Source organism: Halichoeres trimaculatus, unplaced genomic scaffold (assembly GCF_033239565.1).
Source record: "Halichoeres trimaculatus isolate MK-OKI-2021-1 unplaced genomic scaffold, fHalTri1.1 fHalTri1_scaffold_24, whole genome shotgun sequence".
In the NCBI taxonomy this organism is placed as follows: domain Eukaryota; kingdom Metazoa; phylum Chordata; class Actinopteri; order Labriformes; family Labridae; genus Halichoeres; species Halichoeres trimaculatus.
The window spans coordinates 6,435,006-6,459,935 of NW_027437202.1; the positions used below are offsets into that span (position 1 = coordinate 6,435,006).

At 45.4% G+C, this 24,930-nt stretch overlaps 3 protein-coding genes across 6 annotated transcripts; 2 read left to right on the forward strand and 1 right to left on the reverse strand.

Moving 5' to 3' along the window:
* Positions 1–24,628, forward strand: gckr (glucokinase (hexokinase 4) regulator). The gene is made up of 20 exons (XM_074664523.1): positions 1–150; positions 19,016–19,072; positions 19,141–19,287; positions 19,356–19,424; positions 19,499–19,567; positions 19,663–19,736; positions 19,820–19,886; positions 19,959–20,012; positions 20,080–20,174; positions 20,244–20,349; positions 20,424–20,542; positions 21,614–21,712; positions 22,058–22,155; positions 22,224–22,300; positions 22,617–22,713; positions 22,778–22,887; positions 22,956–23,036; positions 23,150–23,293; positions 24,022–24,156; positions 24,258–24,628. The coding sequence occupies exons 1-20, from the start codon at positions 1–3 to the stop codon at positions 24,372–24,374; spliced, it is 1,965 nt and encodes a 654-aa protein (XP_074520624.1). The 3' UTR covers positions 24,375–24,628.
* Positions 650–4,184, forward strand: enpp4 (ectonucleotide pyrophosphatase/phosphodiesterase 4). 3 transcript variants are annotated; one of them, XM_074664517.1, is made up of 8 exons: positions 650–1,228; positions 1,555–1,768; positions 1,858–2,151; positions 2,231–2,335; positions 2,418–2,616; positions 2,711–2,884; positions 2,966–3,235; positions 3,322–4,184. In XM_074664517.1, the coding sequence occupies exons 2-8, from the start codon at positions 1,556–1,558 to the stop codon at positions 3,438–3,440; spliced, it is 1,374 nt and encodes a 457-aa protein (XP_074520618.1). In that variant the 5' UTR covers positions 650–1,228; position 1,555; the 3' UTR covers positions 3,441–4,184. The 3 variants fall into 3 exon arrangements, with proteins under 3 accessions (XP_074520618.1, XP_074520620.1, XP_074520619.1); XM_074664519.1 differs by having other exon boundaries at positions 703–1,228; positions 1,599–1,768; XM_074664518.1 differs by lacking the exon at positions 650–1,228 and adding an exon at positions 1,325–1,342.
* On the reverse strand, positions 4,346–16,780 carry LOC141786019 (XK-related protein 6-like). 2 transcript variants are annotated; one of them, XR_012597602.1, is made up of 5 exons: positions 15,311–16,780; positions 12,381–12,577; positions 11,520–11,937; positions 6,793–10,733; positions 4,346–6,739 (listed from the first exon to the last, which is right to left on the reverse strand). XR_012597602.1 is itself a non-coding variant. In XM_074664711.1 (4 exons), exons 1-4 carry the CDS (start codon positions 15,895–15,897, stop codon positions 10,229–10,231), a joined length of 1,707 nt encoding a protein of 568 aa, XP_074520812.1. In that variant the 5' UTR covers positions 15,898–16,780; the 3' UTR covers positions 4,346–10,228. The 2 variants fall into 2 exon arrangements, 1 of the variants encoding a protein (XP_074520812.1); XM_074664711.1 differs by having other exon boundaries at positions 4,346–10,733.
* Positions 24,629–24,930: the final 302 nt, after the last annotated feature.

Sequence of the window (24,930 nt, forward strand, 5' to 3'; positions counted from 1 at the left end):
ATGGCTACCACTAAATCTTGTAAAGTGAAGCCATTCTACACCAAACTGATCTCTTCTGTCCCAGATGAGACCACTATGGAGAGGTTAAACTTGTCGGTGAAAGCCTTGTTGTGGGCACAACCTGCTAAACCACCTGGGGTAGGCGGTGAGGTAATTAGAGCTGTGTTTACCTGGTAGGCCTTGTGTGTTTCTTAAATGAATGAATTGCAAATTGTTATTAAAACCCTAAAAACATTAAACGATACAGTTGAAGGCAAGCTAATCCTCAAAGTGCAGCGTAAAGGAGTAGCGTAAAACTAGCTAAAAGTTAGCTAGAAGGCTGGTCGCCAAAACACAAGGTCCGCGCATGCGCATTGCATGCACTGTTCAAATGAAGTTTAGTGACGCGTTACTTGATTTATTTTGGTTTCTGCTCGACAGAAAATGCTTATATACACATAATTTAAACAATTACTTATTTCAGTGATCATGCAGCGATTCATTTAAGTTTTAGACCTTTTTGCATTTTATATTCAATAAATTAGGTTACTACGATTGTGTAATTGTGTTATCATAGAATTCTTCTTCTTCTTGCATGAGGAGATAAACATTTTGCCTGCCTGGCAATTTGCAGCACAACACTGCATTGTAATGTCTGAGTAGTGATGTGTTGTTAACGGTCATGCACTTTTAATCCAGACTTCTTTACAATGACATACTTTTCCTCTATTAGACTAAACAGGGGCTGAACGTGGGATGATCTCAACATCCACGTCCTTAGGCTTTGTCAAATACTCGGTCTTATATTGAACCACACCTCACGCCAAGAAAACTTATCACACTTGAAGTCGCTGCTGTAACTACAGGAGCAGGTTTGGCTTGTTGCGTCAAGGTGCGTGTGTTCAGAGAAAGGGTGCATACCAAAATAAGAGACGGATGTTTCAGCTTCTCACAAGTTGAGCATAAATGCGTTTTTATATTGTGCTGCAGCTGAACCTGCAAGCTCTTTCTGATTTTTACTGAAACGGAACTTTAGAAGAGGAAGAATTGAAGCTGCCGGAGAGGACAGTGCTGTGCGTTTCCCAACGTGCTTTATTCTGAAAAGACGCACCGGAAAGAAGCGAGTATTTACATTTCAAGCTGGACAACATTTCATTTAGAGGAAGTAAAAGAAGGATGAAGCCAAAGAGAGGGGAATTAAGGCGAGTGTAAAGTGCGGAGGATTCTGTTTGTCATCTCAGCAACAGGTGTAAGTATTAAACTTTATTACGCCGAGTTCACAGACAGGCACCTGTCGTTTTACGCACTGCTTCTTCTGCGCGTCTCCAACTTCACCCTGTGTTAAAAGTTTCTGTAGAGTGTCGTAAGTTGTTTTGTAGTGCGGTGACAGATCAGACTCATTTGCGTAACAGCCTGTGATGAAATGTAGTCCTGCCAGTGTGCGCTTTGTGTCTTATGTAATGGAACTCTTCCGCATTGTGCTTATCTACTTTCTGCCTGGTTTAATTGTTGTCTATATAAATGCACCATGGTAGCATTACAGTTTGATTTCAGTTTTTATTCATCCCTTCTCAGGATGTTACTGGAAATAGTGCTGAGCTTCCTGTGTGTTGTCACAGCTCAGCAAGATCCTCCTCCAGTGCTGCTGGTCTCATTTGATGGATTCAGGGCAGAATACCTGAAGAGGTTTCCCATGCCCAACCTGAAGCTCCTGTACAAAGAGGGGGTCCTGGTGGAGGAGCTCATTAATGTCTTCGTCACCAAGACGTTCCCGAACCACTACACCCTGGTAACCATGCAGCTTGAGCTTACTTTTACCAATTTAGTTTCACTCTTAACATGAATAACTCAACCTGATGTCACTGATTTCCTCTCCAGGTGACAGGACTTTACCCTGAGTCCCATGGTATCGTAGCTAATGTCATGCTCGACCCGGCCAGCCAGCAGCATTTCAGCGCCGGTGGGAAAAATGATCCGTGGTGGTGGAACGAGGCAGAGCCCATCTGGGTAACGGCGCTAGACTCCGGCTACAAAACAGCTGCGATGATGTGGCCCGGCTCGGATGTAGCCATAAGAGACCGTACACCGACACATTTCTTACCCTACGACCATAAAGTGACATTCAAGCAACGAGTGGGGAATGTGACCAAATGGATTCTGGGAGATGGAAAGGTGGAGAGCATATCTGACTGCGGTTTAACAGTCAATGCTGAAACAAATAGACTTATGTTCTGTATCTTTATCCCCACAGGAGGGGGGAGTAAAATTCGCAGCTCTCTACTGGGAGGAACCAGACAAGTCTGGTCACTTGTACGGCCCTGACAACACCACTGCTATGGCTCCAGTTTTAAAGGAGGTGAATATGGATGTTTTTTGAAAGTTACGCACTTTATACCATCCTGTCCTCACTTTGCATCTGTCTCCTCGTGTGACTTCAGGTTGACGACAACATCGGCCTCCTGGTTTCAGAGCTGAAGCAGACAGGCCTCTGGGGTCACGTCAACATCCTGATCGTCAGCGACCACGGGATGACTCAGTGCTCGGATGAGCGTCTCATCAGGCTGGACGAATGCCTCAGCCCTGACAGCTACAAAGCCGTGTACCTCGCGCCTGTGACCGCCATTATCCCACTTGAAGGTAACGACATGTGCACCAGCTTCAAATTGGATTGTCTGTTTTCTTATAAGGTGTTTCTGACACAAATTCCTCTTTCTATGCATGTGTGTTTCAGATCCAGGGTCTATCGTTGAACAGCTAAACAAGTGTCATCCTCATTTAAAAGCGTTTTTAAAAGAAGACATCCCTGAGAGGCTGCACTACAGGAACAACGTACGCATCCAGCCGATTATTGCTGTTGCTGATGAAGGCTGGACCATCGTGAAGAATGGAAACAAGTCAGGATATTGTACGTATGTTGGTTGCTTATGTCAGTAATTTCTTTTTACTCACATTTCTAAACCACAATTTAATTATGTACCTCTTTTAGTGGGTAACCATGGCTACGACAACGCCCTCCCCAGCATGCACCCCTTCCTGGCAGCGACTGGGCCCAGCTTCCGTCAGGGTTATCAGATCAGCAGTTTGAACAGCGTCGACGTTTACCCGCTCATGTGCCACCTCCTGTCAATCCTCCCGCTGCCCAATAATGGCACCCTGACCCAGGCTCGGCACCTGCTGGCTGCAGAATCCAACTGGAATGTCGGTCTGTCGATACTCCTGATAACTGGACTCCTGCTGCTCCTCATAACAGTAGCTGGTAAGTCTGTGAATGTGATCTGTCTGTCTGAAAGGACTATGTTTACGCTCGGCGTAGTCTTTGCAGCAACACTTTCCTTTCTTCAGTTGTGTTCAGGTTGACGTGCCGCAGAGGCAGACCAGATGGCTCGATCTTACCCACATGTATGGAGACGGAAGCTCTGATCCAGGGGGGCGGTTTGGAGTTGGAGCACGGCACGCTTTGACTATGTCAGCTTTCCGAGCTCTCTTGGGGAATCGAGAACATAGAGGTTTGGAAAGCCAAGAAGTGCCGCACGGTTTACGCCAAGGCGAGAGAAAAAAAGGTCTGGTGAATTAAAGGGTTACGAGAGTCTAAAGATATAGATATAAAATTAAATGGACGTTACTGATGAGGGCAGCTGCATTTTTAAATTATATAAGTCTCGAGGAAGTATTTTGGTTTATAAATAATGATGCTGAAATTGCTTATTGTGGGATTATTTATGAGTTATTGTATTTAATAATATTTGTACAGAATATGAAAATAGGATGAGGTTATTTTAATGTTTTTTTGTATATGTAATGTCACTTTTGAGCCAGCAGGGGGTGCCAGTTTTCTATTTTACTCTTATCCAATGAATTTCTTCCATTTTATTTCTCATAATTTAGCTGGACTTTGTAGTAATCAAACCAAAAATCAATTAATCAGAGAGATGAGTCCTGTCTGTAGCTCTGTTGAGCTAACATGGGCATTGTAGTTTATTTATGATCCGTCCCATGTACCCTGTGATGCTGCTGTTGAGGTACTGAAACTTAGGCACAAGTTGTATTGTGTTTTCTTTTAATGTAGCACATGTTGAATATTTTTTTTAACTTTATAAGCTGTATGCTTTTGGTGTCCCATGCTGTTTGAGCTGGGTTTGACTACAGATATTTACACTGTGAAGATCACAGGATGCATAAGTACCGCTGTGCATCTTAAAAATGAAGAATAAAGCATTACTTCTACAAGTCTAGTGAGTGTTTTTGTCTCAAATTCAATAAAGAATTTTTATCCTGTTGATTGAAACTTGACTCCTGTGTATCCAAAATAAAAGTGGAAAGAAACTGCGACACACATTTGGAAAAAAAATAATTTATATTCCTTTATATTTTTTTTTCTCCATCGCAGTCACAACAATACAATGTAATAAAATGTTAAATATATAAAATCAAACTCAATACAGACGCATATACATTTCTTAATCGTGTTGAAAACCAAATGAACTGTACATGTTTTCATTTATAACTGCTCTACATCATTTAAAATCTGTCATAATTTCTATGTCTGTTTTATTGTAAATCTTTGTCTCTTCACAGATAAATAGACTTTATTTTCAGGAGGTATTGTAACAAAAATAACACATTTTCTAATGTTGGCCACCTGGAGCCATTTAAAATATCATTCAACTCTTTGCCAGAATATCGAACTATCATAGACACGGAGTACACAGACAAACAAGAGTTACACCAATGTGCTTTCTCGTTTCTCTCCTGATTGGTTTGTGGATGGTCAGAGACATTCGATGTGTGTTTAGGAATCCCCCAAAGACTGGAAGATTCCTGAGGGGTGTTTTTATGAGCCGATGCAGGAGTGGTTTGAACACCTTGGAGAAGAGCCGCCATCGATTCTACGGTGAAGCCAGGGAGCGTTCGCCAGACAGGCGCAGCTTTGAGTACAAAAACTTAAAAACATAAATTCCTTTCTTCAAACCTCCAGTTGGGTCCTGTTTCACATTCAGCCTCAGATAAAGGAGTGATAACAGATTGATTTCCTGTCTGGTTGAGCATCTCCATGACTTCACCCTGCCTACAGATCTAGTATCAGTGTGCTTACACTCAAGACGACACGATGGCACAGACTCCTACAAAAACACAGTTTCCAGTTAAGCCTTATTTTTCTCCTCTCGTCGTACATTCTGGATATTTATAAAGAACATTTACTATCAGCACATTTAAAAGAGCCGTCTAAGCAAAGTCATCGAACATAGATCTAAATGAGAATTACCAGAAAAAGGTATTTACAATCAAAATGCCAACCACGAAAAACCAAAACTTACTTTGCACATTGAAGTCTCTAGAGCTACTTTATCCAAGCTGAAGAACACATTAGAAAAGCATGACCCCAACAGAAATAAAAATACATCCACATTAAGGTTTATTATGACCCTGCACTGTGCTTTTAGTACCCACACCTGAGTCAAACCTCTCTCTGCTCACTACGCGTCCTCCATGATTGAGTTTTTGTGACAAAAGAATCAGAATGTGACGTTTCTGGACTCAGATCTGGCAGAAACTGGTCTGAGATCAGAAACAGTTAAGCTGAGTGGTGACAGTTTCACAGCTCTGGACGTAAAGGATGTAAAACTTTGGCTAAAAAAAGCATATGAAGCATTACTGACACACACACTCACTCTCACACACTCACACACACACTCAAACAGCAGGCCTCATATGCTTGGCAGACCCTGATAGTGGGACGTTTATGTGTGTGAGAAAAAAATATTTTCACATTCCTCTGTCGGGAAGTCACTCAAATCCTGTTTTTTTCCAAATGTACAGTCTACTGACTCTCCCGACCAATGTCAACAAAAGAACACGCTAACAAAAATGCTTCAAGATAAAAAATGTAAACAAATAGCACAACACCTCCTGGTTGTGCAACAAAAGAAAAAGGCAAAAAAAGCATTTTATGAGAACAGTGATATGGTGTGTTTGTAAAAGTTATCCAAGCCCAGAACTTTCTCTGTTAACCTTGCATAGCTTTGATTTGTTGCCATACAATAACACTGTCTGACTGAGCGGGCCGGGCTAAGGCTCTGGTTGCTTTCATTTGTAGCTCACAGACTCGACTGTGATGATACGAAGTGTTAAAATGATACCTGCACTTTGAGAACGATGTTTGAATCTGAGTCTGGAAGCTACAAATGAATACTTCTGTAATTTTTGGTTGTGAACGACCTGATTTTGGCTGTGCTAGAACCTGATCTCTGATTGGCTGGAGCTCTGGGCGCAGAGGGACTAATGGTTAAAGGTCAAAGAGCAGTACATGAGAAAAAGCGAGCTGGACAGCTAACATAAAAACCTGCCTTCAACCACCCAGAAGCACACACAGGCTGAGACTCTTTTAACCTTTGTACGTATTTTTCCTCGGAGCACAACGCCCTCGAATCTAGAACATTCATGCAAGAAAGTCACGAGCACGATTTGTGGAACAAACAGGTTTCTAAGTGTGTTTTCTAAATGTCACATGTTTGTTTTGTTTCTTTTTTTCGAACAACGTGCTAACACAGTTCAGTTCAGAGTGTACCAAACAGTAACACCACTGTCCTTGGGTTGTTTTTTCTTTTTTTAAAGCAGACTACTAGAAGTCAGGCGGTCTGTGTTTGGTGGATCATCTCTGTGTTGTAAAATTCTTATTCAGTCGGAAAACCTGCAAGTGACACAGAGATCCAAAAGTGGCTTATGGTATGCTACCTGCCACCTGCCAATTGCTTAGTGACACCTGCCACTCCAGCACCAATCCAACAGTGCCACCTGCCACCCGCCCAATGACACCTGACAATTTTCAGTGACACCTATGTACCACTCGGTGACACCTGCCAATCGCTCACTGAAACCTGCCAAATGTCAGTAGCCACGGTTACATGAGGAGTTTTTCGTCTTTCTGAATGACTTTTCCGAAAACAATAGTATACATGGAAAGGAATATTCCAATCTCTGGTCTACATGCGCCGCTATAATCAAACAGAATAGTCAATGGGGCATGCGCAGAATAATGTCCAGTCTTGAAATTATGTTCATTTCTTTCAAAGTTTAGATCAAAAACAAACTTCCCGCAGCAGTCCAGTGCTGAAGGCTCGCCGCCATTTTTAAAGTTGAGGAACGTCTCTAGTTGCGTCTTACGTCATATCTGAGCATGTGCTGAAAGAACGTACCCTGACAACTTTCCGTTGGAGTGGATACATGATACCTCAATCTGTTTGGGGAAAGGAATATTCCCCCCCTGTAAAACCGATTAAATGTCCATTCAGATTGGCTCTTTTCTTTCAGAATGAGGTGTATGCAAAGGTTAAATTCTTTCCGTTTGAGCAAATAAACCGAATGCAAGCGGAATATTTGGGTCCATGTAAACGTGGCTACTGATGCCTACCAATGCACATTGACATCTGTCAACTGTTAATGACAGAGTGATATCTGTCGTGTCACTGATCGGTTGGCAGGTGTCAGTGAGTGATTGGCAGGTGCCACTGTGCAACTGGAAGGTGTCATCAAGCAATTGGTGGGTGTCATTGATGGATTCCCAGGTGTCACTGATGGATTGGAAGGTGTCGCTAATTGATAAGTAGGTGTGAGTGTCACTGTAAGATCAGTGGCATAGCATAAGCCGCTTTTGAATTTCGGCCACAGATTTTGGGAGTCTGTTAATGGATCCATATTGTTAAGAATATTCATCTGCTAATTCTCTACACTTCAATTATTGGAGCCACCAAACAACACCAATACATAGTTTTGTTAAATTTGTCAAGAATTGTTACATCAAAGAAATAATCTACCAAACACAAGTTTCCTGACTTTTCTGCTGAGCGTACACCTTCAGCCTCTCTTCTTCTAGCTGATAAGGCATGTAGCTTGTAATGCGTCACCAAGTTTCAGACAGAAGGTGTGCCTCTTTTTTTTCGTACACTCTACATGAGGAAACCCGGACTGATCGAATTACAATATTCAATCAATCTGAATGTGAAACACTTCATAATATTTGGCTAGATTCTTCATACCACTGTTAACACGACTATACAAAAACCATCCAGCTTGACTCAATAGCACCATATGAATATTGTTCCCAAATTATAAAGGGGTAGGGGATTATTGGAGAATAGTGTGTGAGATTGTGTGTTAAAGCAGTGAGGTAGGGATACACCCCATGTTGTAACACTACTTTCCATCATGTGTGTATGTGTGTGTTCTAATTGTATTCCCTGCTGTGGTGTAGGACCCTGTGTGCATGCATGTGTGTGTTTGTGTGTTGTGAGCATGTACACTAAGCACATCTCCTCGCGTTGGAGACTTGCATAGCTTCAGCAGGACAGGAAGAGCAATTGTCCGTTTGGACGGAGCCTTTGGCACAGCCTTGGCCGATAACTGAAGGCAGTACTCAAGTTGCACCATAGAATTCAAAGAGACAATCTGCCCTTATTGCACCATAAGTACATGTGTGTTTCATATTTGCACCATATGAAGTGGGGTTAGCAGCCAATTGACTCGTTAGCTTGAGCATGTTGCACCATATGAACGCCCAATGTTGCTGCCGCGGTCGCACATTCACACCGACTGGATCGACTCGCCTCTCGGCAGCAAATTACCCAACTTTGTTTTTTGATTTGATTGGCTAGCACCACGGAAATTAAATATAAGCTCACGTCATGTTGCGTTAGACTCTAAATGTCACATGCGTCAGCGTCTGGCCCTGTGGCAAAGGCCGGCGACTTGTAGCTGGATTAGCGTCATTAAATATCCAACTGAAAGAACAAAGGATGGCTTTTAAACCGTTTGTTTTACACGCAAGGGATCATTTTTTAAAACCCACACCGTTAACCCTCCCTAAAAATGTTGACGTATCTCTTTTAACTGCTCTATTAAGAAGCATGCATGAGTTTATGTCCGTATTTTCCATCTCAAACTCCTCACCTGCTCTCCTCCTGACAAATTGGCCCGAGAAAACACTCGAACCACCTCTCGACCGGCCACCATGCGGTGTCGAGGCAGCCCCCTGACGGCGTGTGAATCCAGGAGCAGTGACTGATAACTCTGCTCGCTTATTGTCGCCTGCCAGCGTAACAGCTTGGATCACAGGGATAAACAAACCAAAAAGAAATAAATAATGAGCCATACATCACAGCTCAGCCGTGGGTGGCTTTTGGAGGAGTTGATGTTGGACGCTTATCAGGGGGGGAGGACAAGTCATGGAGAGGGTTTTGACGATTGAAGTCCAAAACTGTTTTATAGCAGCTTCAGTGGCAGCACCCTGTTAGCGTGGGAACAACATAATTAAGACATCACACGCTGGTGGGTGCTGCTAGACATGGATCAGAAATTATGTCTTTATTCTGACAAAACTGGAGATGATTAATCATTTCTGTTTTTTTATCCTGAAGCCAGATAATCAACGCGACCTTCACTTGACGGAATAACTAGACGGTTTAGTGACCTTTTGTCTTGGCACGAGCTAACTGTAACATAAAAACCTCTCCGTCTTACCCCAGGCTTCATCCTTTTAACATTGATGCGTAAGCGTTAGCATTTGTGGAGAAATACTTTGACATTTTGAGAACTGCTTTCTGTCTGATACCCAATCTCAACAACTTAGCGTCCTTGCGAGTTGACACTGTAACGTTACATAAAAAAACATTCCCCCTGTACATAAAAAATATCTACACCACCTCCTGACTACACTAACAAGTTCACGAGCTCCTTTTGATCAATTTGACGCCGCTTCTTTCTCAGTTTCACATCTTTTAATCCGACTGAGCCCCGTGAGTGTGTGAGCGACACGATGTAAACGGCATGCGGTGTTCATAGACTTCGGCGTCTCATTTTTTAAGTGTTTCAATTTTCCTGGAGCGCAGCGGAGCGCGCACGTGTTAAATGATACTAATGAGAACAGATGAAGAGAGATCAGAGGGATTGGAAAGAGGGAGACAGACAGACGGATGAAGAGAGACAGAGATGGACTCGCGCTGAAGCAGCTTGTTGAGTCATGGCCATGGGACTCACGGGTCGAAGGTACCCGCGAGGACTGTGTCTGTGTATGTGTGTGTGTTTGTGTGTGTGTTAGTGTGTGTGTGGTTGTGACAGATTGCTTTGTGTCTGTGTGCTTACATCAAGTGCCAAGTTGTGCATGTGAGAATGTGTTTCTAAATCTTCTCCATCCGTGTGTACACACACGTCTCCTTGTGGTGCATATGTGCTTCAGTGTTTGTGACGGGTTTGTGTGTCAGAGTGAGGACTCGTACTGCAACAGTTCATACAGCAGGGGCCCGTCTCTGTAACGGATGCCCACAGCGGCGGGCGTTATGTACTGCAGGATGTTTATAGTCCTCCGCAGGCGCCTGTCTACGTAGTGGGCGTCCCATGCTGGGTAACGCTTCCTGGGCATGTCGATCTTTATCAAGGGGCCCTCTGGTTTGGAGGTGGGAGGCGCTGATCTCACCTGGAAGACGGGGAGGCACGTCTCAGCCACATCCTCTTCCGTCTGTGATTTGGCCATATGAGCCGGGGTCGGCGGCGCTGTGGCGGGGGCAGATGGTGGAAGGGGAAGACCCCAGAGCAGCTGGGCGCAGCAGGAAGAGGCGGGGCTTGGCTGGAGGTGGGCGGTGGCCGGGTGCAAGAAGCCGTAGTACAGGAGCATGACCAGGACGCCACAGGCGAACGTCAGGTAGACGCTGCACAGCGCTGGGATGGCATAGGAGTCTGTCAGCACCGGGTCCCTGTAGGCGTACCTGCAAAGCGGCAGCGACAAAACGTTGAATATTTCTCTGAATTCATTTTTTGCTATTTTCAGCAGCGTATCTCTCCACATTCGCAGCTTTTGTAAGCACTTGGGGCAGCCGGAGGGTTTATGTGGGATTAAGTCAAACAAACTGCAGTGCGTGTGTTCAAGGTAATGAAATATCACCCGGTGCAATAATGTTGCTCACTGGTGTGTTTTGTAATATTTGTCGAACAACGCTTTAGCTCTGCGGCACAGTGCAAGAGGAAATATCAGGCTTTGGATACACAAGTAATACTTGTTTGTCCACAAGAAGGAAAATAAAGTGGAAGCCAGTTTTAACATGTCTGAGGAAATAGTTCTGCACAGCTTCAGAGGTTTCCCTGCATCGCTGGCATTTTTATTAATAGAGCTCTTCCACACCTAAACCAACATCCTCAGGAAAACAGATTTTTTCACACCACAGCAGCTTTTTTTGGAACTAAATCCCAGATACCTCAGGGAAGCTGTCCCCCTTGAGATTTTCAAGCCCACACTTAAAATATTTAACTTTAATCTGACTGCCTCAGCTGTGTGAAGGAAGGAGCAGATTTATTTACCGTGGATTTAACGGTATGGGGTTAAAGAGGGGTATTGCAGCCAAAACAGTTTTAGCTTCTGTCTCTTTAAGGCCTCACTCCTCAAACCCCCTTCCCTCTGATTGGCCAGCTCTTGTTAATTAAGCCCCGCCCCTCCAGCTAGGAGACTGTTCACACTTTATTTTTCATTATTTTGGCGTAAATTTGTGTTGACTCACCACAGCCCGGTGAGGATGGTGTTCTCCGCTAGCACCACGGTGTAATACGTCACCATCCTGAAGCGCGTCCGCCCCTCCTTCACGTTAAACCAGCAGAAGATGTAGACGATGCCGACCACCATATTGAACAGCACCTCCTCCCACTTGGACATGCAGAAATCGGTGCCTCCATGCACCACCCAGAAAGCCATCGCGCACCAGTGCACCACCACGAAGATGCCGAAGTAGATGTGGAAGAGGGAGGCGAACAGGGCCAGCGAGAGGACGCGCGACGAGATGGTGAACAGGCGCCAGAAGAGGTGCAGCAGCGCGCCGCGGTAGCTCATACTGCGCTGGTCGTCGCGAGAGTCTCGGAGGAGTTTGTGGTAGGAGGCCAAAACCCAGGCGAGGGACAGGAGGGAGCCAAGGGAGGAGATACCTGAGGAGGGAGGAAACATCACTGTCATCAAGGTTTGACGCTGCGTGATGAAAGAGGACGGTGACACATTTTGATGACTCATGGAGGTGCTGTGCGTAGTAACATTAGCATACTCTTAAATAAGAAGCAGTGCGTGAAAGTCTGAGAGTTAAAGTTATTTTCTATCCTCCAGGTGCCGTGTGCATCCACCCCCCTCTACTGTAGTCACATATTTGCATTCAAGTAAAAGGTGTCTTAAAACTCCTGAGTGATAGGGATGAATAATACCAGTGGGCGGCCGCCAAGATGATACATTTCCTGGATGAATAAGGAACAGGAGGCTGATGGTTTTTGGCTAGCACGTCCCCCTGAACACCTGATTGTGCTTACTTTAGGGACTACCCTAACAAAAAGAAGCCCAGCTCCTTCTGCTCTTTACTGATTTCTGTGTGAGCTCCACGTACACTGCAGCGTCTCGGCTCGGTTCTCCTGGATCATGATGCAGAGCTGCAGGACCAGCTGCGGTGCCGACTCCAGGAAGGTCTCCAGCAGCCGCAGCATGTTGACGTCTGCGTACTCGAACATCATGGCCCAGTACCAGCGCCGCTGATGCTCCTTCTGTCGGCGCGACATGACGCCGAGGTACAGCGTCCTGATGTACCTGAAGAGGATCAGAAAGAGTCAGTTCATCAAATCAGATCAGAGTTGGGCAGAGTTAGTGGAGTACAGTAGCTTGTTGAGTCAAGAGTAGCAGAAAATCACATCCTTCACATCTCCAACTTTCCAGAGTCTCAGGGTAAACTCTGCACAAAAGTCGACAGCGCCTAATGTGACGTTAAAAAGTCAGCCGTGTGGAAGAAGAGCCCTCACACACTCGATAGTGTGACAGTGGGACAGCTCTGGTACACTCTGCAGGGATGCACTTCAAAGTGAGTCAGTGAGTGTGGAGATTAGGACTGGGCCTGCTGAATCCGCCTCAGCCTTCTCCTTTGTTTGGTTTGTTACATCCATCACAAGCATTACACCGCTTTTTACACTCACCCACACACTCCAGACGTGACAGACTCCTCTGATGAAATACTTCTCAACTGGGCCCTGTGTGTGTGTGTGTGTCTGTGTATATGTGGCTTCTTCTTTTCAACGTTAAATAATTGCGTTACCATCCCTGTTGATAACCTCAGAGTCACTTCATGAGCTAACAGCGCTGATAAGATTTGATAAAGTGAGAGGTTTTCTACATCTGGAAACTCCAGGACATGTGGGCGGGTTGTGGGCAGAGATCTCAATTAAAATGCCTCAGGCACTCACGAGTGTGTGTGTGTGTATTTGTGTGATGTAGGTTTGTGTACATGCACATGTGGGCAAATGTATCCTATCGATCCCGCCTCCCTGTGTGTGCAAACTGTACTCTGCATGGGTGTCACTGGGTGCATGTGAGCAAGCGCTCCTCCATTATGTATAGCTCTGCATGCACATATGGATATTACAGCCATCTGGGTCTGAACATACACGCGTAATTCATGAAACATAAATAATGCACGGGGATCCGGTGCACGCACGCTGTTCATGTACACACCTCAGGTCTGGCTTGATACAGAGGCTGGGCATGCAAAGGCTCTTAGGGTGCCAATCACGGATGCACTCCAGGCTAATTAACGGCACAGGGAGACGCCTGGGAGGCTCCAATGTTGGCATGAAACAGATAGCGTGTTGTGGTGACATAGAAAGGCTCTTCTTCCTGGAAAGCTGCAGGAAAAGTTAGTGATTGATGAAAAATTTGCCAAATTGTCTCAGCTGTTGACCCTTGTTTGAGCTTCTGACTCCTGAATCTGCACCTTAAATGTTCAGTGAATTGCTACTGCATGGATAAAAGCTGAATCATTGGCTCAGAAAGCTTAAAGTAGGATACAGAAATGGTGAAAACATTTGTCCTTGACTCAGTAACAGTGAAGGATAAGTCAGCAGACGTCATCTCTTCAGAACATCTGTAAACAGGACTTCCTGTGTTTTCATTCATGTTCAGGAATGAAGCTCGACAGGAGGCCCTGGAAGCCAATTAATGCCTTTACACAGAGGGATATGTGCCGAATACAGTGCATCTTCCACGCCTCCACCCAACCCCCACCACTCTCACTCCTTGCTCTTTCTCCTCCCCTCCCCCCTTGTTTTTTTTTTTTCGCTCCCGTTGCGAATGTGCAACCTTTCCTCCCTCCCTCCTCGACCTCACCCCTCCTCACTACAGCCTCTCCATCTCTGAGGCAATCTGTCTCAATCAGGGCGAACCATTTCCTGCATTACTCCCTCCTCGTACTCCTTCGTCTTCCACTTCCTCCAGGTGGGAGAGTCCATTCTTTATGCTGAAGGAGGGGGGTGATTATTGGGTGGGGTGAATGAGGGTATGGACACACACTCTACTCACTCAGCTGCCCGCCCTGAGGCAAGTGGAGCACATTAAGGCATCTTCTTCGAGAGGAGGGGGCGAGTGCTGGCGCAAGATGATACTACACTGTGACTGTTTTTGTCATCTTAACAGTATTTTGATGTAATATCTGCTGAAACTTACAAGGAGAGGTCTTTTCACACTATTACTGCTACTACTGCAAACATAAACACACTAAGTTTGGATTCAAAAGTGAGAAAAAGGAGAAAGAAAACTTGAATCTGAACAGTCAGAGGTGTGTGTTTCTGATTTTTTTCCCTCACTGGAGCTTTTCACACTACAATTTGCACCTACAAACCTCCAACTGTGTCTATACGAGCATCTGAGAGGTGCTGCCAGAAGCGCAGATGCTTCCCCCTCTTTGTACTCTCCATGCATGCTGACACTCATGGGAAGAGCCATGACACCGTTTTTCCACTGGTCACACACGCGGTCACGCATGACCACGCTTGGACAAAAACACACACAAGAAGACACACAAGAAGACACACAAATGCAGCCCTGAGTTTTGTGTTTTCAGTGACAGGTCGCTCTCCATGGTCCTGAAAGTGTTTCAGCACCATGGACAGCGCCCCTGTTACCCCAAGTGTCCCCAATATCAGCTCCTGTTTCAATGCTGCAGGTTCAGGCAGATTTTGTTGAACTTTTTATGAGTTAACCCTCAAAGAGTAAAGAGGAAAACAGTCACACTGCATCAGAGTAAGGAGAGCAGAGGAAGGATCACTGTCTCTCCAAATATCTCTGCCTGCTCCTCTCAGAGAGGAGCCGAGGAGGTCACAGAGAGCCTTTTCCTGTCCTCCTCTCCTGCCTGTCAGTGTGAAGCAAGCTTTCCTTTCTCAGAGCTGCATCAAGAAGACATCCCACTCCACCCATTAGCGACATTAAGTGTGTGTGAAAGGACACTGAAAGGGAGGAGGGGCAGGTGTGTGTTGTTTGTGTCCCCACCCACTTTACCTCCACACTTGTCCCAGCTGGAGGATGTGAATGGTGGCTTGCCACAGCCAGATAGTAGCCAGCTGCAGGCGGTCTCTGCCGGGATACAGGCACCCCAGAGCCACAGTGCCCCTCTTAGTGAGCCCCTCCACCTCCCCGAGCCCCCCTCCGGTGTAGTCCTGAACGAACCAGCGGAAACTCAGAATCTGGACCAGCACTGACGGCACCAGCACGAAGAAGAGAGTGAGGCCAAACCAAAGGTAGTCCTGCCTCTGGTAGTAGTCCATGGCCAGGCACAGGTCTGTGCCAACGTCCCAGAAGAAGACAAGGAGGGCGAGGATGATCCAGAGGCAGTCCAACCACAGCTGCTCCCGGGGTGGGCAGTGGGTCTCCCGGATGCCGACCCCTCCAGTGGGCTGGCCCCCTCCGAGCAGAGAGCCGAGGCAGGCAGAGCGGCAGCCCCAGTAGCAGGCTGAGGAGCGGCAGCACTGGCAGATGTGGATCGCGGCAGAGTCCAGCGGCTCCTCAGCGTCAACATCGTACAGCTGGGCGAACCCGCTGCCGCTGTACCCGACCCCGGCTTTTCCGCCGTCCGACTGCGCGGCCATGTTCCCCTTCCCGCTCCTGCCCTCCTGCGAAACGCACGACAACCGCACCGTTTTGCTGGCTGGCGGGGCGCGGATACCACGTCACTTCCCAGATACCTGCTGCCCCCTTCCCTCTCGCACCGCGGCGACTGCTGTGTCTCTTTCCCGCCCGGGGCGCACGGAGCCATCAGAGCCGGCGGCCGCGCGACGGCGGCTCCCCTTCTTTCTCGTGCGCTCTAGACACCGCCACCGGGCGCTTACGAGGAGCAGCGGCGGAGGAATCGGTTGTAGTCCAGCAGCCCTGCATCATCCCGTCCTGCGCACGGTCATCTAGGGCGATGGGAGGCTATGACGTAATGCATCTCCTGCTGTTCTCAAGACGTGTGAATGAGTGGATGTTTGCCTGATTATGCGCGTGCTCTGATCAGAAAGTCTGTCCCCTAACAACAAGCACCTGTGCACAAACACTCCTCCTCAGTCAACCGGAAGACCCCCAACACCTGCCGCTCATCCCCCCCGCGCTCAGGCTGCAGGTACCCGGCATCCGCTCCTGGCCATGTCCGCTCAGCTCCTTTCCGCAGCTCCAGCCCTCTGCAGCTCCAGCTTCCCTCTCCTCACTTTTTCTATCACTCCGCCCTCTACCGGATGACAACTTCAACCCCAAATTCACATCTGCACGCGTGCGCGTAAATACGCACCAAAGCACCAGCCTCGTGCGGAAGCTGTTTTATTTTTTTATTAATTAAAGCAGCTCTTTCTCAATGATACACCCCTATATTCATCATTCATAACTCTCTAACTGAACCATCCTCTCTGCCACTCCTTCTTTTCTGCAACGCTGTCCATCCCTCCATCCCGTGGGCTGCCTGCCCTGTGGATCTGCCAGCCTAATCAGCCATAACAAAGTACGCGCGTGTGCTCCACGCTAGGCAAGCATTTAGGATTTAGGAATGTGAGAAAATGGGATGGACAGTGAGTTTGTGTGTGTGTGTGCGGAGAGAGGGAGAGGAGGGGTTGGCGCTAGGGGAGCTGGAAAGCTTGAAGGCCTATAGAAAAAGAGGGATGGTGAAGGAATTAGAGGAGGGATGAAAGGAATGTGAGAAAAAGAGAGAAATTGGAAGTGATTTTGGCTGGAGGATAAAAAGATTGTGAGGAAAGGGTGATTTAAGAAGCAGGGAAGGAAAGGGAGAAGGAGAGAGGAAAGGAATCTGCAGCAAGGAGGAGATGATGTTAGAAGGAAGGGTAGGAGATAAGGTGAAGGTCATGAGGAGGAGAAAAATGGAGAAGTGACTGTGTCAAATTATTTTGTGATGTGTTTTTTTTAGCTGTTTTAAGTGTGAGCAGCAAAGGATTGTGGGAGGAAAAATGCAGTAATGACACTGTGAATACTTTTACAGCAACCTTTTTGCACTTCTCTCACAAGCAGCTCACACACACGACACATGTGCACCTTTGATTTATGTCGACAAAGCACACACACACATTCACACTCAGAAATATGCAAGCGTGCATTGCATCTCTTCATCACACACACACACACTTTGCTCCTCATTCTCAGGAGCACGTTTCTGTGCAAGCACTTGCACTTTCCCTCTCCCTCTTTCTGTCCACTGGAGATTAGCCTCTCTGTTGTCATGACAACAGCAGCTGAAGGACAGGGAGAGGGAGTGGATGCTTGTGTAGCTGCGCTGGTTTCAGTGTGTGTGTGAGAAACAATGAGAGTTGGTGACAGAAACATTAGAGTTACTCAGACACAGCCTCTCTCTGTTTTTAATCCCCTCGACACCTGGGTTTAAATCTTTCAGAGATGCAGAGAAATGTGACCTGAGTACCTGCAGAGCGGCACGTGTCAGCAGCAGCAGCAGGAGCATCAGTTTTTTATGAATCACAGAAATCTTCTGTAAAAGTCGAGGCTGCGCTGTAGCAAACAGAAACGTGATTCTAAGAAAATGTGGGGCTCTTTTAATTCTTAAACATTAGATTAAAAAAGGACAAACTGTGCAAATACTGAAACCAAAGCCCATGAATGAATCATTGGCTCCAGCTGCACTTCCTCCCTCCATGCAGTATTTATCCAAATGAATTAGCAAAAAACGCCCGAGGACTCCAGATCAAATGCTCCTTGTGTGCCGACAGTTTCCTCGTCCTGTTGGAGACAAAAGTGAGCAGCGGCTTCTGGATCTAAACCTGAATAGATCAAAACAATTACCTCACGCTGAGCTGACAGGAACCAGGAAGCCACACAAAGAGTTGGAGGACCAGATGAGATAAGCACGCCTCGGTGTGAGCGGCTGCGGCATGTGTGGAGAAAGTTCTTCTTCAGGATGACTGTTTAGGGGGAAGGAAAGGTTAGCTTGAACTTCGTTTCACTCTGAGTGAAGATGACGCAGATGAAGATGAAGTGAGCCCAGTAGGGAAGGGGACTTGGCAGGGACACTAGCTTCCTCTAACTCCTGAATAAAGCCCTCAAGAAACAGAAAAATAAAGCTACAGTGGAGAAGAATCAGGAATCAACTTGTAAGTGTAAAAAATAAGAAGAGATGAATCTTTCAGTAGCTCATTTAGAGTCCTCTCAAACTTTACCAAACTGGACTCATCTTTGCTTTTAAAGTATTGAGTCAACAAACTATACAGGCTCCTGATTTCGACCAGTCACGCAGCCCAAAAAGTGACTCACCAAACTCTTCTTCAGACATCTGAGCTCATCATCAACCAGCGTGAGCCAGAAATGAGTCCTACAAATGAATCACTCAGCCTCAACTTTTACACACAAGAGAAAATATTTGTGTGTCCTCTTTGTTTATGCAAATTTATGTGCAAAATGTCCTTGTTGCTGTGTCACTGACAGCAATTAGACAGCAGTTATGGGAGACGGCGGTGGGAGTTCGGAGGAGTGAGGCAATCTGTAGCAAACAGTTTGGATGAAAGTGGCAAAAGCGTCTCAGACGCCACAATCTGCTGGGTGTAATTACGGTTACACTGATGAGGCTTGGCTGCGGCCTGTGCGTACAGTAGAGTGGTGTGTTTTGTTCTGGTCTCAAAGGTCTTTTTGAGTGAACTTTGCCTTTACAGATAGAGGAAGAGGAAACTGCACAAAAGGAGAAATCCTGTGACTCAAACTTTAACTTGTGTTTTGCAGAAAAGGACAGACGTGTGCAGGATGGCAGGAAGTCATGCTGCTGTGCATGCCTGGGAGGTGAGTGTTCAAAAGTCTGATCTAATCTGACTTTATTTACAGTTTAAATCACATTTACTGCTCTCAAGTCCCCAGATTATGAACAGCTGCTCCCTGTGTCAGAGAAATCCAATCCACTGACCCGGGACATTGACCAGGCTTCAGCTTATCACATCGTGAGGATGTTACAAGCCTGCGACGCCCAGATGTTTGAAGATACAGGAGCTACATACGAGGTACAGCTGTTCAAAACACACTCATGATTAAATGAAATGATTAAACTGATCATTCTTCATGTTTTCAGAGGCTCCGCAGCGACAGAGTGGTGGAAACTTTACTGAACGTTGCTGAAAAGGTGGAACAAATCCTCAAGGTAACCTCCCCGTGTTTCAGTGAGTTCATGTTTCACGTTTGGTTGAAGCTGCAGCCTGTTTTTTCCTTCACCAGGATCCTCAGGACGGCCTTGTTGTTCTGAGCGGTTGTGGGACTTCTGGTCGACTGGCTTTCCTCATCACGGTAAAAGATGTCCACGAGAGCTGGGGCATGCTGGGATAACTTCATCCAATCTGACTCCTCTTTATGGAGAAGTTTCTTCTTGTGTGTGTCCTCAGTCAGGTTTCAACAAAGCCCTGAAGGAGCTGAAGCAGAGCCCGGTGTATCGGTACATCATAGCAGGAGGAGACAGGTCGGTGTGTCCTTTCTGAATTTAATCCTCTTTATACTTTAATAGAAACTGAGTATATTCCTCTGTTTTTATGTGTTCAACAGAGCTCTCCTGTCCTCCCAAGAAGCTCCTGAAGATGACCCCAAACTGGGCATGCTCAGTCTGAAGAAGGTGTGCCCCACATCAGAATATGACAAGTCCTCTGTGAGCCTTTAACCACTTTATGTTTTTGTTTTCCTGCAGGTCTCTGAGGGGAAAAAGCGAGTTTTATTCATCGGCATCTCCTGTGGATTATCTGTAAGTCTGCCTCATGTTCAGCGCTTTAACCACCCTGGAAACAAACATTAAGTATCTGCTTGTGCAGGCTCCGTTTGTGGCCGGTCAGCTGGACTTCTGCATGCAGCACCCTGAGGTGTTCACCCCAGTGTTGGTGGGCTTCAACCCCTCACATCAGGCGAGGTGAGCCACTGTTCAAACGAGTGTAATCTGGATTAAAACATGAGTTTGAGTTTAATAATGTTGTTTTAGGGATGACTCCATGGAAGGCTGCACCTTGACCTTCCGCAGTGTGGTCCGGAGGATGGAGGAGCTCTCCAAAACTCACAAGGCATTCCTCATCAACCCGGCTGTTGGGGTAAAAATAAACCTCATCAAACCTAAAGAGCAGTTTTTCTTCTTTGCTGACTTTCTCCAAACGTCTGTGTTTAGCCAGAAGCCATCAGCGGCTCCTCCAGGATGAAAGGAGGCAGCGCCACGAAGATTCTCCTGGAGGTGCTTCTTTCTGCGTCTCATGCCGCTGCGTTTGCAAACACGCCCGTCACGTTACAGTAAGTGGGACTGCAGTACGGTGGCCCTGAGGGCTCACAGTGCTGCACACTTAAAAGTGATGCACATGTCAAGACACGGAAAATGAGTTGAAAAGTTTGTGTTTTTGATTTATTGAACATTGTATTAAAATATGTGTAATAGGATTAAGGCAGTCACGGGCCCCTAGGCTATTCTTTTTGTGGGCCCTCCTCTTACAGTTCATGCTATCCCAGTGACCAGCTCCAAGGAAACAAGCCCAAAACAACAAGAAGCCCTTGCCACATTGTGCAAATTATATATTTTTAATATATATAAGATATTTTTGTTTGCAATAAAAAGGCAGTAAACACAGTCAACATGAAAACATTGAATAACTTATTTTTTAAACTTTAAACAAAAGAAAATACATGCCTATTATGCTTACATAACAACAAATTGACAATGAACAATCAATATAAAAAATTTAAATGATTTTTTTTTATTAAAAATAATTGATAAAAAAGAAATAGGTAAAAAAATAAATTGAATAAATAATGAAAATTTTTTTCTTGTTGTTTTGAAAAGCTGAGAAAAAAAATCAGGTGGGGATCACACAGGATACAAATCAAGCTCTGGGAGCCTAGGGCCCCTGCACATGTGGGGGCCCTAGGCCTGTGCATCATTCTGCAACAATGAGTGTCTGGAGATGTGCATCACTTTTACATGTCCTCTGGAAACACTTCCATTGTTTTGCAGTGCATGTGTTTTCTTAAGTTGCAGCGCTGCGAGCTCTCTGGGCCACTGTACCCCAGACTTTATTTCATCCAACATGACCTGAGGTCCCCTTATAGGATCCACATGCTGAGTTTCCTGAGTGCATCTTTGTGTCGACAGCCTCAGGCCTGCAGCTGATACTTCCTGCAGACACCTTTAAGTTTGCTGGACATGCTTTTCACATTACGGCTGATCGCTGCACTTAGAGATGTCAGCACATGTGCAGCATTCCACTTTCTTTGAGAGAGCTTCCTTTTGCTTCCTCTGCAGCGTTCCCATTGTGTGCTGCTGACCTCTAGAGGACTTCCCAGAGAATTGATTTCTCTCTTTTCAAACAGGGGCATCAGAGAGCACATGGACACCTACAAGCAAACTCTGGACGTCACTTACTCACAGATTGACGGGATAACGGCTCTGGTGGAGGCAGCTGGACGGAGGTAGAAGCATAACTTTGAAGAATCTTTGCTCCTCAGCTGCTGGTCTTTAATCAAATTGTAGTTTTGTCTATTAGTTTTTGAGAAATAGTAGTTTTTTGTTTTGTTTTGTTGTTGCAAGCTGGAAACTGTAACTCCCCCCTGAAACCCACAATAATAGCATTTGTCACGCCGGATTAGCAGCTGCTAAAGCCCCCAGCAGTGGAAACACTCTAATCTACAATCCTGGCAGCCCACACAGACGCAGCATGAGCCTCTCCTGAAACAAACCCCACTCCAGACACCAAAAGTAGAAATGCAGGATGATCTGATTGTCTTGATTCACATTTTGTTGGATGTGTGTTTCAGTTTGCGACATGGCAGGCGTGTGTGCTACTTAGGCTGGGGCTCTGTGGCGATTCTGGGCCTCATTGACGCCAGCGAGTGTATCCCCACGTTTGGAGCAGGTAAGAGGAGCGACACAACCTCAATCACACCAAATCCATCATTTAATGTTTCCCATCTGTGTTTTTAGACTTTGAAGACGTCCGAGGCTTCATCAGAGGAGGATACGAGGAGCTGGACAACAACGAGGGCACCCTGTCTTCACTGGTGTGTGAAGGAAGCTGCTCTCCTACTTCCTGCTCGGTCTGAACATGCTGATCTCTACGGCTCCCAACTGAGTCTGAAAAATCCTGACAAAGCTTCACAAAGTGTGAAAAACGCCTGAAACCCAGTTAATCCAATTAAAATGAAATCCTGCTCCTGTGCTGCCCCGTGAAATGACACGTCTGCCTCTGTTGAATCACACTTGTATGACCCAGAACAGGATTAGCGTGAATTACATCCCACTTTACCTGAAATTAATCTGCTTTAGCGCTTTCATCAAACTGTCAGGGTTACTACTTCCTGTGCTTCTTTTTTCTAGGGCTGTGACTTCTGCATCTCCCATGAGGACTTTGTGCGCCGAGTCCTGCCCTCTCTCGATGACCGGGACATGATTCTGCTTATCTACACACACTCTGGTGAGGCAGCACTTTGTCTCAGTCCTGTCAGACTCAAATCTGACTCGACTGCTCCTCCCTGCAGACGATGTCAGCGATGTGGCGAAGCTGGCGCGCAGAGTGAAGGAGAAGAGCTCAAACGTTCACGCTGTTTATCATCAGACTGAGGGAGACGCTGCAGCTGCTGCACAACAAGTAACTCAGCTTTGTTTCTGTCTCACAGCCTGTTTCATGTTTACTCATTGTGTTTTTGTTTTTTGCAGGATGACATCAATGAGTTGTGTTCCTCCTCGCTGAAATTCACTTGGCCGTCTTCAGCTTCTCCAGGGAGCTCGCTCCACATGGTACAGTCCACACAAACATTGAATCAGAGACACAGAGGAGCACGAGGAAAAACAGTTTTGTCTCTGTTTGTGTTCGTCTTTACAAAAAAATCAGTCCTGCTTCTCTCTCTCAGCAGTGGGAGCTGTCCACGAAGCTCCTGCTGAACGCCGTGAGCACCGGAGGACACGTCTTAAAGGGGAAGATTTACCAGAACTACATGATTGATGTGCAGGTCACCAACAGCAAACTGTATCGCAGAGCCACCAGGTTACTCCAGGTATTCAAGACTGCTGCCTTTACCAAGCTCCATTTACTCTGTGGTTGAAGTTTGAGGTTAAAGAGGGGGGGTTTCTGCTTTAAAGAGGGGGTAATCTGATTTTTTTATTATTATTATGTAATGCATTTTGTGACATTGTTTTTTGAAAAATGCTGCATAAATCAAGTTTACTATTATGATTATGGTTATCATTATTAAAGGGGGTATACTGCTTTGAAGATGGGTACTCTGCTTTAAAGAGGGGGGTGTTGTGATTTGTTTTATTGTTTAAAGCACTTTGTAACATTGTTTTGAAAAGTGCTATTGAAAAAAGTTTATTATTATCATTATTATTATTATGATTATTATTATTATTATTATTATTATTATGAAAGAGGGGTATACTGCTTGAAAGATGGGGATTCTACTTTAAAGAGGGGGTGTTATGTTTTTTAAATTGTGTTAAGCCCTTTGTAACATTGTTTTTTAAAAGTGCTATAGAGAAAACTTTGTTATTAATATTATCATTATCATCATCAAAGAGCGGTCTACTGCTTTAAAGATGGGGATTCTAATTTAAAGAGGGGATGTTTTTTTTTTAAAATTGTGTTAAGTGCTTGTTTTTGAAAAGTATAGAAAAAGTTGTGTTATTATTATTATTATTATTATTATTATTATTATTATTATTATTATTATAAATATGGGTATTCTACTTTAAAGAGGGGGTGTTGTGTTTTTGTCCCCTTCAGAAACTGACTGGTCGCCCTGAATCCCAGTGTGAAGAAGCTCTTCTGAAGTCACTCTACCAAACAGACAAACTAACAGCGGACATCACTTCCTCTGACATCAGCAAACACACACAAACAGCCAGAAACAGAAACAAAGTAAGGAGGTGGCGAAGCAAACTGAAGCACTGAGGATTTAATTTTATTTATTGCTCTGTGATCAGAGGCATTGTTCTGTGTGTTGTCTCGTCTTTGTGAAGGTGGTGCCTCGTGCTTTGGTTTGTTTGCTGACCGGATGCTCGCTGCAGGAGGCGGAGGCTCGGTTGGAGCGAGAGCCAGTCGTGAGGGAGGCTGTGGCGGCGCATCTGTTAGAATAAATGTGAGAAAACACGTCAGTGGAAAGAGCATCTACACTTTTACACAGAGGGCCACGAGTTAAAAGAGGGATTTTTTTTCTTTTAAAGAGGTCCTAAATCAGATTTAATCCTTCTCTTTTTTATTTTAATCAGCAAATAAGGAATCTCTAAATTAAAAAATCAAAACAACAATTTATCAGAAATTAACATCCTGTCTGATCTAATTTGACCTAAATAAATAAATTATGAGGCGGTACCTGTTTTTGTCCACACGAGGGAGCCATTGGACAGTTTAAAAGAGATGTATCAGAAATTAAATACTTTAGTTGTACACACAGCTTTCAAAGTAAAATTAGATTTTTTTTTTCAAAATAAAGAGTTTGATGTGTCACAGTTTTTTGCTCACATTGTGCTGAGTGATGTAAGTCAACCTCAATCCTGTGACTCAACCCACACATGTACTCACACATATGTACACACACACACATCCACACACAGGTACCGGATTAGTGTGACGTATGTGTGTGTATCTTGAGGGAGCTTGAGCAGCTTTAGGATACCTCTGGAGCCGAGCCGA

Coding starts and splice junctions, on each gene's coding strand:
- enpp4 (XM_074664517.1), top strand. CDS start 1,556: ATGTTACTGGAAATAGTGCTGAGCTTCCTGTGTGTTGTCACAGCTCAG. Junction 2,336..2,417: donor TGGCTCCAGTTTTAAAGGAG/GTGAATATGGAT, acceptor GTGTGACTTCAG/GTTGACGACAACATCGGCCT. Junction 2,617..2,710: donor CGCCATTATCCCACTTGAAG/GTAACGACATGT, acceptor TGTGTGTTTCAG/ATCCAGGGTCTATCGTTGAA.
- gckr (XM_074664523.1), top strand. CDS start 1: ATGGCTACCACTAAATCTTGTAAAGTGAAGCCATTCTACACCAAACTG. Junction 19,073..19,140: donor CTGCTGTGCATGCCTGGGAG/GTGAGTGTTCAA, acceptor ACTGCTCTCAAG/TCCCCAGATTATGAACAGCT. Junction 19,568..19,662: donor GACTGGCTTTCCTCATCACG/GTAAAAGATGTC, acceptor GTGTGTCCTCAG/TCAGGTTTCAACAAAGCCCT.
- LOC141786019 (XM_074664711.1), bottom strand. CDS start 15,897: ATGGCCGCGCAGTCGGACGGCGGAAAAGCCGGGGTCGGGTACAGCGGC. Junction 12,578..15,310: donor CAGCTGGGACAAGTGTGGAG/GTAAAGTGGGTG, acceptor GATCCTCTTCAG/GTACATCAGGACGCTGTACC. Junction 11,938..12,380: donor CCGAGCCGAGACGCTGCAGT/GTACGTGGAGCT, acceptor CTCCCTCCTCAG/GTATCTCCTCCCTTGGCTCC.